Consider the following 10,285-nt stretch of genomic DNA (forward strand, 5'->3'; position numbering starts at 1 on the left):
GAGAGAGAGAGAGAGAGAGAGGTGTAGAGAGAGAGGTGTAGAGAGAGAGGTAACAATGTCTTGTGTTTCACTTCTCATGTTACATTGTCCTTAACAAACAACAACCCACTTGTCTTCCCCTTGAATATTATCTTATATATTCCTTCAATCGCTTCACTTTCAAACCCAAATCTCTTTCTATTCTCTCCTCCCCATTTCCTTCTTCTACTCCTCTATAGTTTCCCTGCATGTGTTTTTAGTAAAAAAAAACACCACCACCATTAACACTCTCTGTGTAACTTCACAAAAGCTTTTAACCCTCTTAACATAATTTAAAAGGGTCGTATTTGCATGTTTTTCTTATCAAACCCATCACTACCCTTACCATCTTTGATCTCAAAAACTTCTCTCTTCTTTGTGTGAAATCTGGGTATTTTCTTGTTAATGGATCTTCTTCTTCTTTCTCTTCTTCGAATTCATCCAACTTTTATCTGATTATCTTTTGTTTACATCATTACCAGTGGGTTTGTTGTGGGTAAGTGCACTTTGTCATTAGCTTTAAATCTTGAGTTTGGGTATTTGAGTTTTCATCAATGGGACCCATTAGAGGTGTCAAGAGGAAAAGGAAAATAGTTGAGAAGAAACTCGAAAGAAATGGTTCGGCTTCTCCTAAAAAAGATGAACCCATTGATTGGTGGGATAAGTTCTCAAAGAGGATTAATGGTATTGATTTCTTCTTTCAATTCTTATTCATTTTCACTGTCTTTTTTTATGTGTGTTTAGATATTGGTGTTATTTGGGTTTCTATATGATTTATTGTTTTTGTTGTTTTAAGTATTATATTTCTATCAGGGTATATATAACTTAGGTTTTCTTTCTGTGTTTGATGGAGATTTAATCTAGTTCTTGGTAATTAGGTTGGTTGGTGCATATTTGATAAGAATCCATTAGTATTGGTGATGTTTCAAAAATACATTTGGGTAAAATATTAGGAGGGTAACCCAATCTCTAGTTTCTTTGAGCTATCAAGTTATTGATATCTTCCCAGATTGTTGTTTTGAGTGTTGTTCATGGTTTCTGCTTTGAAGGAGATAATGTGTATTTGGGTATTTGTTTTTATTGCTTCTTTATGTTTGGATAGTGGAATAGGATATTTTATTTTTTTGAAGAGGGTGGAAATAGGATATAGAAACACTATATGGTTATGAACATCGTATTGTTATTGATTAGTTCGTTCTGTTTTCTTCTCTTCGTCTGCATAAATGTGAGCTCCCATTGTTAATCACTTCATTTTGCCCTAGTTTGATCTGTGTATTAATTTTGTTAACGATTTAAAAGACATTAAGGTAAGGGTTGTCAAGGAAATTCCATAAAAAAATCTGCTCAAAAGCAATTACGGGTCAACCTTGTTAATTGGATAGTTGATTTTAAGTAAATGTACTTTGTGCTGCCATTCATGGATGGGGAACTAGAGGTAATATGGATGGTTCCATGAGTCTTCAAGATTGTGGGTATTGAAGTACTAGCTCCAACATTTAGGACATGGGGAGACTAATAGAAGTCACACTGGGTTTCTATTTGGTGGGAACTCTATTGAAATGCTATTTAAGATCGTCAATCAAAGATTCACTATGTTCGACAGCTACATGTTTACATAAGCACCTGTGAGAAGACTCAAATGGTACATTATATGTTTATATTCATCATAAATGTAGCATTCTGAAAGCTGAAGAGCCAATGTCTATGCTGTTATGGTTAGCTCCGACAAAACTAATATCAAGTTCTTAGAACGTTGGAAATATCTGGTGACCTTCTAAGTAATAGGCGAAAAGTTGTGCTCATGTTTGATCTGGTCATGCATGATAACAACATTACCCGAGGAAAGATGTTCTCCGCACTGGAAATTTTCGTAAGCTTAAGCCGTCAACCATGATGTTTCGTATAATGTTCATAGCAAAAGAATGGGCTTGATTAAGTAGTGCACTTTGTTCCTCCTTGAACAAAATAAATTGTGTAGCTTGATTTCTGCTATTTCTTGCAATATCAAGTACACAATGCATTAGCGACCATTTTATGGAATATGAACGAGCAAGTAGAACTTATTGTGCCAAGAGCTAGGGACAGGATAGTACTAGAATCTCGACCAATTATGTTAGCTTTAGGTAATGGTAAGTGGAAGCACTGATTTCTTCATCATGCTGGGTTGCTCGTGTTCAATATTGGAGTTATTAGAGGTAAAGGAACTATTTGAAAAAGAAGTATGTAAGAAAAAAACAAGATTTTCGTATGTTGTTCGAGAATTTGGCAAGACCCACTTGCTATTGGAATAACTAGTGTCGATCTAATCAAGAGACTTAGTATAAACTCTCCATTTAATCAATAAGAGATGGCTACGCTATAGGTCAGATCCCAAGAAATGAGTAATATTCATGAATAGGTGCGGCTAGTGTTGGTTTCACATAATCCAAAAACTTTTACTTTATCCATTACCAATTTCAGGTTGACAGTGTAATATATTTCAACCATTTCTTACCCCTAAATTCATGATAATACTGTTATTAGTCTTACTTCTTCAGTAAAATAACCCGTATTTTCATGGTTTAAAGGTTAAGTTTGAATATCGAGTTCCCAAAGTCAAAGGATTAGGTGACATATAATACCCCCAATGTTTCTCTATATTGTTGGCAAAATAAGCAAGCACTTGTATCTCTCCCTGGTGTTCTTGAAGTTCGATTTGAGATAAGAGAATTATAGCGGAAACCAAAAAGGCTCAACACAGTCTAAGAAGTTAAATTATGTGTTTATGGTCAACTAGTTAAATGCACCCTGAACTCCAACTTGTTTGATACTGGAAGGCGGACTAGGTCATCTCAGTTTTGAAGATTGTTAAATTTAGAGGATTTTTAGATGTCCTTTATCTGCTTATTTAAGTTAATATCATTTGGAGAAGCAAGAAAAACATATGCTTAATACATCCATTGTCTTGCTTCTTTCTAGTTTCGAGATGTTATTCTGTAGTTCACCTTTTGCCAGTTAGGCATTTTCATACATATATATATATATATATATGTCAACCGGGAGGATTCAAGAATTCATTTTCCTTTACATAGAAAGTAAGCCTTTCCCGGGAGAGTCATTCACTTGGATATTTCAGTGCAATTGACTTTCATGTTGTCCCAGACTCTCACTCGCACTTATCTACCTTATATACGATTTAAATCGAAAATATTAATGGATAAATTTCATGGATATTCTTCTGATTTATGACTGAGCATATTTTAGGTGCTTTCTCATTGTTAGTCAAAACCCAGATTACTATAATTAATGGCGGGCTAACTCTGTAGTTTGTTAGTACTTAGTTCATAAGCCCAAAAGAGCTGCCGACTCTTCGAAAAAAGAATTCGAGCTTTTCCATCTAGTTATTGTCTCGTGAGTCACTTTAGAAGTTTAGCATGATTATGGAAACGGAAAGAACCAGACCTATCAGCGAGTTCATCACAACTTCAGAAACACCCGGAGATGTTGAAATACAAATTCAAATTGTTATTTCGTGTAAGAAATCTTCAATACTTCGTGATCGCTAAAACTACAATGTATATTACAATGTTATTTAACAGATTTGTTTAGGAACTTTTCATTGAGTGAGAAGTAGAAGCAAACATTCAGAGATGTTTTACACTCATTTGCAAAGAACTAGACATGTAACATTTGTGATTTGTTTGTATATTGACAATTGATTGATTGGTTTTCATTGTTGCTCCTTTTCTCTAACGAATCTTAAACAACACGAATTGTCAATCTGAAGGGTGTGTCTCGTAAACTACCTGGTTTGTTTGTAAGCGACTGACTTAAGTCAAGGATCACTGTCCTTAGTTAGATGTTCCAATTGACACCATTTGGTTATTTCTAGTTTTACGACTTCTTAGAATCTAATGAAGTCCACTTTCTCTTTAGTTGATGATCCTATCCAACTTTGTCTATAAGCATGTGTTATTTATTGAATAATTCAGCTTTTCCTAACCTATATATTTGTGTGTGTGTGTATATATACATATATATATACACGTAAATGTATGTATGTTAAAAATGCAAATTCAATCAAATATCTAGTTGAATCCTACCCATGGAACTAGGCCCTATAAACACCTACAAATACCAAGTCAAACCCTACTCGTGCAACTTATGTCACTGCAAGCATGATATTTTCTTTCTTTGTTGTATGTATGATAATACTGGGACCTTTGTTATGTTTTGGTAACTTACATTACATTGTGAAGAAGACATAAAGTACATATAAACAAGAAGTTTCTTTTACCTTCTCAAATGGACAATCTTCTTGGATACAGTTTGGAGGACTTGATACTCATTTTCTCGATTGCAGATATGAAGTAGGAAATGTATCTTCAAATAAGAGAAAAGGTACTTTACAAACATGAAATGCAATAACTGATATGATCTTCTTTTTTCTTGTTTGCAGGTCCTTTGTCCCAATCAGAGAACTTGGAAACTTTTGAGTCTGTCTTCAAAATCTCAAGAAAGACCTTCAACTACATTTGTTCACTGGTGAAGGACGACATGACAGGGAAATCGTCAAATTTTGCTGCTACTGATGGAAAGCCTCTATGTGTAAACGATCTAGTAGCTGTTGCTCTAAGAAGGTTGAGCTCAGGCGAGTCGTTAGTGACGGTAGGTGACAAATTTGGGGTGAACCAATCAACTGTTTCTCAGGTAACCTGGCGGTTTGTAGAAGCTATGGAAAAAAAAGGGCTTCGCCACCTTCGCTGGCCCGCTACCGAGACAGAAATGACAGAAATCAAATCCAAGTTTGAGAAAGTTCAAGGCCTACCCAACTGTTGTGGAGCAATTGATACGACCCATATCATGATGTGTTTGCCTGCAGTCGACTCAAATGACGTCTGGTATGACGATGAAAATAATCACAGTATGATTTTACAGGCCGTTGTGGACCCCGATATGAGATTTAGAGACATTGTCACTGGATGGCCCGGGAGCCTGAGTGACTCCTCAGTTCTTCGAAACTCCGCCTTCTTCAGCTTTTGTAAGAAAGGGAAGAGGCTTAATGGGAAGACGGTACAACTCTCAGAAGGATCAGAATTGAGAGAATACATAGTTGGGGATGTGGGTTTTCCTCTGTTACCCTGGCTCATCACTCCTTACCAAGGAAAGAGTTTGTCAGATGGGTCCAGATCGGAATTCAATAAGCGACACTTTGCTACGAGAATGGTGGCACAGAGGGCATTAGCAAGGTTAAAGGAGATGTGGAAGATCGTTCAAGGAGTAATGTGGAGACCCGATAAACATAAATTACCGAGGATAATTCATGTTTGCTGCATGCTTCATAATATCGCGATCGATATGGAAGATGAAGTTCAAGATGAAATACCATTGACTCATCATCATGACTCAGGTTACAGCCAGCAAAACTGTGAATTCGTCGATAATAATGCTTTTCTCTTGAGAGATGAATTGTCTCTCTACTTATCTGGAAACTTGTCACCTTGAAATAATTCAATTTTCGTGGTTGATTATTTCCTTCCTACAACATCGAATTAATCGACTAATAAGTTCTTAAACATTGTTGTTAGGTATTTTGTTGGTTTTTTACAGGATGAACTCAAGATATCATTTCTTGAGACGACACCGAGTATAGATGGTTCAGATTCTTCGGTAGTAGTAAGAAGATAACAGATTTTCAGAATGAAATACATCGAATTTTTATCATAAATTTATAATATATACTTAGTTTACTTCATACATATTTGGTTATTGATCTTTTGATTAATTGATTTCCTCCTACAGTGTTCCTTGTTGGGCATTTGGTATCCCTTTTATATGATTTTGGGTTGTAAAGTAATATAGGATCTTCAAGGAGCTAGATCTACCAACTAGAGGCATTGGTCTAGAAACCGTCTGCCATAGCCGGTGGCGTTCCAATGTGGCCATAAAGTAACATCCGGAGTCGTTAGTGCTTCTACTTTTTTATTGAAATATTTGATCTCGTAGAAATAACTTTTGAAATGTATTTTCATACTTAACGACCACATACGAAAAGTTTGTTGAAGATATAAACTATAAAGGGGCCATTCTTGGAATACATCTCAGTCCGGGAGCTTTTGACTCTTCTTATCGACGCGGCTCGGGCCAGACATAGTTTGATGAAGGCAGGGAGCAAGATGGCAGCTATTAGCCAGACATTGTTTGATGAAGGCAGGGAGCAAGATGGCAGCTATTAGCAACTTGGGTAATGCCCATAGAAATTCCCCAAAAGATAGCTAGGTCTTTGAGATTGTCAACTTACTAGTCAACCTCAACGACTTAGGGGGAGTGGATAGTGATTCTCGTAGACTTCATGTCAGTTGATATCTTGTTAGATTTTTGTTGATATTGGAGAGTCTACATTTTAGAGATTTTGAGTGTATAGAAAAAATGTCTATTGACATTTTGAGAAGTATTTCACCTGACATTTTGAGGGATATTTCTATTGAATCTCATAACATATTTTTGATACCTATTTTGGCATTTCATTGATATTCATATAACTCGTTACATATATCCTTTGCATATTTTCGACAAAGGTCTATTCAAAGTAAAATGAGTAAAATATTCACTCGGAAAAATCTCTACAAAAAAGTTGTTCATACAGAACTAAAATATTCATTCCAATAAGTCTTTACAAAAAAAAAAATGAAACGAAATACGCTAAAGTGTTCATTGTTGAGCATCTTCCCATATACTATTCGATATGTTGTCGCGCCAGTCATTCGTTTCTTCACGTTGTTGTTGTTGTTGTTGTGATCGAAAAATTAATTCAGTATCAATATCACCATCATCAAGTGGTACGAGTACATTCATAAACTCTCAAAGTCTAGATTTAAATGCTCCAACATTAAGAAAGTCTCAAATTTGTGAATTTGAATACCACAATAATAGACTCCCTCCTTGACCAAAAAAAAGAAAACAATAATAGACTCCCATATGTCAACCAAAATCATAATCCACAGTTCCACACTACCCCTTAATTGAGTTTCAACCCCGTGGGCGGAAAAATAAAGATAAGGGTAAATTTGTAATTGAACAGACTAAGTGTAAATAAGTAGGGTTAATGGTTCTTCATTTCTTCCCCTCCGGAGCCAAAACCCTAGTTTTTAAAGCTCTCCTGACTCTTCTCAGTCGAAGAAGGCCGCTTATCTTCTACCAGGTTCGTTCACTGGATCTCATTTCCATTTTTCAGATTAGGGTTTTCTCTGATAACTGTAAGACTGTAACGGATCTAGTTTAGATTGATCCAAGTCTTTGGAGTTCTGTATCTTATATTTGCTGGTATTTTATCAAAAAATCATTGATATGAAGCTGGAGGAAATGCCCTTTGTTCAAGATGGCAATATGATCAAATGGTCGGAAGAATTGATTGATGAATATCATCAAGTTCAGTCACTTTAGAGGTCATAGTGTTTAGCTAGAAACCAACTACGATCTGTGAGTCAAATGGTTGATTTGCGATTAATAGTTATTCGATCCTACAATGGGTTAGTTACACACTTAGGGTAAATGTGGCCCGAAACATCTCTGAAACACTATTTGAGGGTATCATGCTAGGTTTTTGTTAGCTATTGTGTCCTCACATTAAGGTTCTGAAGGTAGTTATATTAATATGCTTTTTAATGACCTAGAACCACAAACCCATCATCTATGAAACACAATTAAATAGTGCATTAGTTGGTAAGCCATGTTGACGCTCGTACAGCGTTAACAGAACGATGGTTCCACCTATACTTGAGTTTGTGTTGGTTGTAACTTATATTTTGGATTTGTGGTTCTAGGTCATTAAAAAAGCATATTAACATTGAATCCTTGTCTTCACTAAATTGCGTAATTATTTTTACTATGTTGTTTTTTAAACTTCATATTGTCGTCCGCGACAAGTGATTCTTTGATATTATTTCGTCTAAACCATCTCATTTAACATAATTGTTGTTTCTTACTCTTCATGGGGAAGCCAGGTTACGAAAGGATGGTTAGAGTTAGTGTCTTAAATGATGCTCTTAAAAGTATGTATAATGCGGAGAAGCGAGGAAAGCGACAAGTCATGATCAGGCCATCCTCAAAAGTGATCATCAAGTTTCTCATGGTCATGCAGAAACATGGTTTACACTCTTACTTTCGCCACCCTTAAGCCTTCATCTAGGGTCTTTTCTCTTCTTCCCAGTGGATATCTTACTAGTTGGTTTGCATGACAGGTTATATTGGGGAGTTCGAGTATGTCGATGACCATCGTTCTGGCAAGATTGTTGTAGAACTAAATGGAAGACTTAACAAGTGTGGGGTTATTAGTCCTCGTTTTGATGTTGGGGTCAAGGAGATTGAACCCTGGACTGCTAGGTTGCTTCCATCTAGACAGGTATAAATATTCATCTAGTCCTCTGAATTCCCTACTGATATTATTTATATATATATATAGACATTGTGAGTAACCCGTGATAAGATTATTGTACTTCACAATAATTCAATCTGTTTTTGTTCTTTTTGCATACTGAAATTTGTAGTTTGTTTCTAATTCAACATAAGTAGCAAGAAAGTGATTGTACCTCGATTAACCGTAGCTCATGTATGGTCTTAATACAAAATAGTTAACTATCACTATGATTGGTTTTTCGTGACACTTGCTTCCTTGATGTGCAGTTTGGCTACATCGTGCTAACAACGTCAGCAGGAATCATGGATCACGAAGAGGCTAGGAGAAAGAACGTTGGTGGTAAAGTACTAGGTTTCTTTTACTAGATGGAGTTTATCTTGATTGCTGGTTTTGGGGATTTGCTAGCTTTTGTTGAGTAATTCATACTTTGTTTTAAGTTGAATACATCAGTTTTCCTAAAATGAGCAACATAATTATTTTATCTGGATTCAGTCGAGTTGATATTTTGATATTGCTAAATGACAATAGGGACGACTAGTTAACCTCTTTGACATGTATTTTACTTCTATTTGAAAAAATTGGATCAGTTTTTAGTTTCTATGATGGTGCTTGCAAATAATTGCTCTCCCTTTGACTGCTTGTTTTTAGTCCATTCATCCAACTCTAGGATTTCTTAGATGACACCAAAATCAGGAAACAAACGTAACCTTAATTTCATGTGGCCGAGGCCTTGGGACATCTAAAGTATTCTTTGGGGTATAAAGATTGTGTTCAATTGACTTAGTTTGCTTTTTAGTTTCTAATGTTCATATTCAACTTACTTTCGACTACCACTAGGACTTTTGGCCATCACCAGTATCGTTTCTCTCCTCTCTCTCCCTTGCCCTCTATATCAAATCGACTGTTCTGACGAAGGCTCGTCCAGGAATTTCCCCCAAACTAGATCAACTGTTCATCAAGAGAGTAGAGTGGGAGAGGGAGAGAGAGATAAATGGTGGCAGTGAACAGAGATGGTTGTGGTGATCAGGTGAGGTAAAGTGAAGATGAAAATTAAGGAGTAAGTTTCAATCAAATAAATTTTTGTGCTAACCACATAGTTGTCCCTAGACGATCTTGATTGGCTAGATATATACCCTAAAATTCATTTGAGACCTGCTTCTTATTCTTAATGAAAAATTGAGCCCTGCTTCTTCTTATGGAGGTCCCAAAGTAACAAATAAATTAAACGAAGCTTAGTTAGGTCCTAAAAGAGAACTCCAAAGAAAAAATTGGAAAGGACAAATAAGAAAGTAAAGAGAACTCAAAATATCTTTTAGGTATTTATCGGCAAGGGGATTAGTCCAATACGCACAACGAGTGAAGCAATAAACAATCATCATCATCTCTTAATACGTAAGAAAGAAATGCAAGAAAATTTGGGCAAAAGAAGAAGAACAACCGAAAATTATTGTATCGAAATAGGACTCAGAACATAGGTGTTTATCGGCATGGAAAAAATATTCCAATACGCACGACGAGCGAACCAATAAATTATCATCATAGTCCCTTTAAAATTTAGTAAAGAAGGAGAAAATTGTAATACAATTGCGTGTTAGTAAATATGTCAAAAAAAATATTCTTTTCTACAATGAGTCGAGTCATTTGCAAAATTCTAAACTATTTAAACAGCTAAAGGAGAATTCGTAGAGTATCCATGAGAGAACTAAGGATGATAATCACCTGGTTGAGACTAAAATAGTGACTCGGGCCTGTTCTCTATCTCAGCTAACTTAGTTAATCATCATCCAAGGTTGAAATGTTCCAATCTCAAAGGCTCTCGATATATAGTGATTTGTTGGTCTTAATTTGCTTGGGGAGCAAGTCTGAAAATAA

The 10,285-nt window shown here is 35.8% G+C and overlaps 2 protein-coding genes and 1 non-coding gene across 4 annotated transcripts; 2 read left to right on the forward strand and 1 right to left on the reverse strand.

Moving 5' to 3' along the window:
- On the forward strand, window positions 1-5,734 carry LOC147558421 (PIF / Ping-Pong family of plant transposase). Its single transcript, XM_086660083.1, has 2 exons — window positions 1-702; window positions 4,457-5,734. Exons 1-2 carry the CDS (start codon window positions 573-575, stop codon window positions 5,500-5,502), a joined length of 1,176 nt encoding a protein of 391 aa, XP_086516209.1. The 5' UTR covers window positions 1-572; the 3' UTR covers window positions 5,503-5,734.
- A 1,368-nt stretch (window positions 5,735-7,102) lies between these two features.
- On the forward strand, window positions 7,103-9,011 carry LOC147558422 (Ribosomal protein S8 family protein). Of its 2 annotated transcripts, none has more exons than XM_086660076.1 (4): window positions 7,103-7,198; window positions 8,001-8,144; window positions 8,238-8,398; window positions 8,680-9,011. In XM_086660076.1, the coding sequence occupies exons 2-4, from the start codon at window positions 8,012-8,014 to the stop codon at window positions 8,776-8,778; spliced, it is 393 nt and encodes a 130-aa protein (XP_086516202.1). In that variant the 5' UTR covers window positions 7,103-7,198; window positions 8,001-8,011; the 3' UTR covers window positions 8,779-9,011. The 2 variants fall into 2 exon arrangements, with proteins under 2 accessions (XP_086516202.1, XP_086516203.1); XM_086660077.1 differs by having other exon boundaries at window positions 7,135-7,197; window positions 7,998-8,144.
- Window positions 9,012-9,873: 862 nt separating this feature from the next.
- On the reverse strand, window positions 9,874-9,958 carry LOC147558423 (small nucleolar RNA Z43). Its single transcript, XR_015235488.1, has one exon. It is a non-coding gene; the product is annotated as a small nucleolar RNA Z43 (small nucleolar RNA).
- Between the last annotated feature and the right edge of the window lie 327 nt (window positions 9,959-10,285).

Source organism: Eschscholzia californica, unplaced genomic scaffold (genome assembly GCF_041429995.1).
Source record: "Eschscholzia californica isolate CP2 unplaced genomic scaffold, dmEscCali1.0.p SCAF_2, whole genome shotgun sequence".
NCBI lineage: Eukaryota > Viridiplantae > Streptophyta > Magnoliopsida > Ranunculales > Papaveraceae > Eschscholzia > Eschscholzia californica.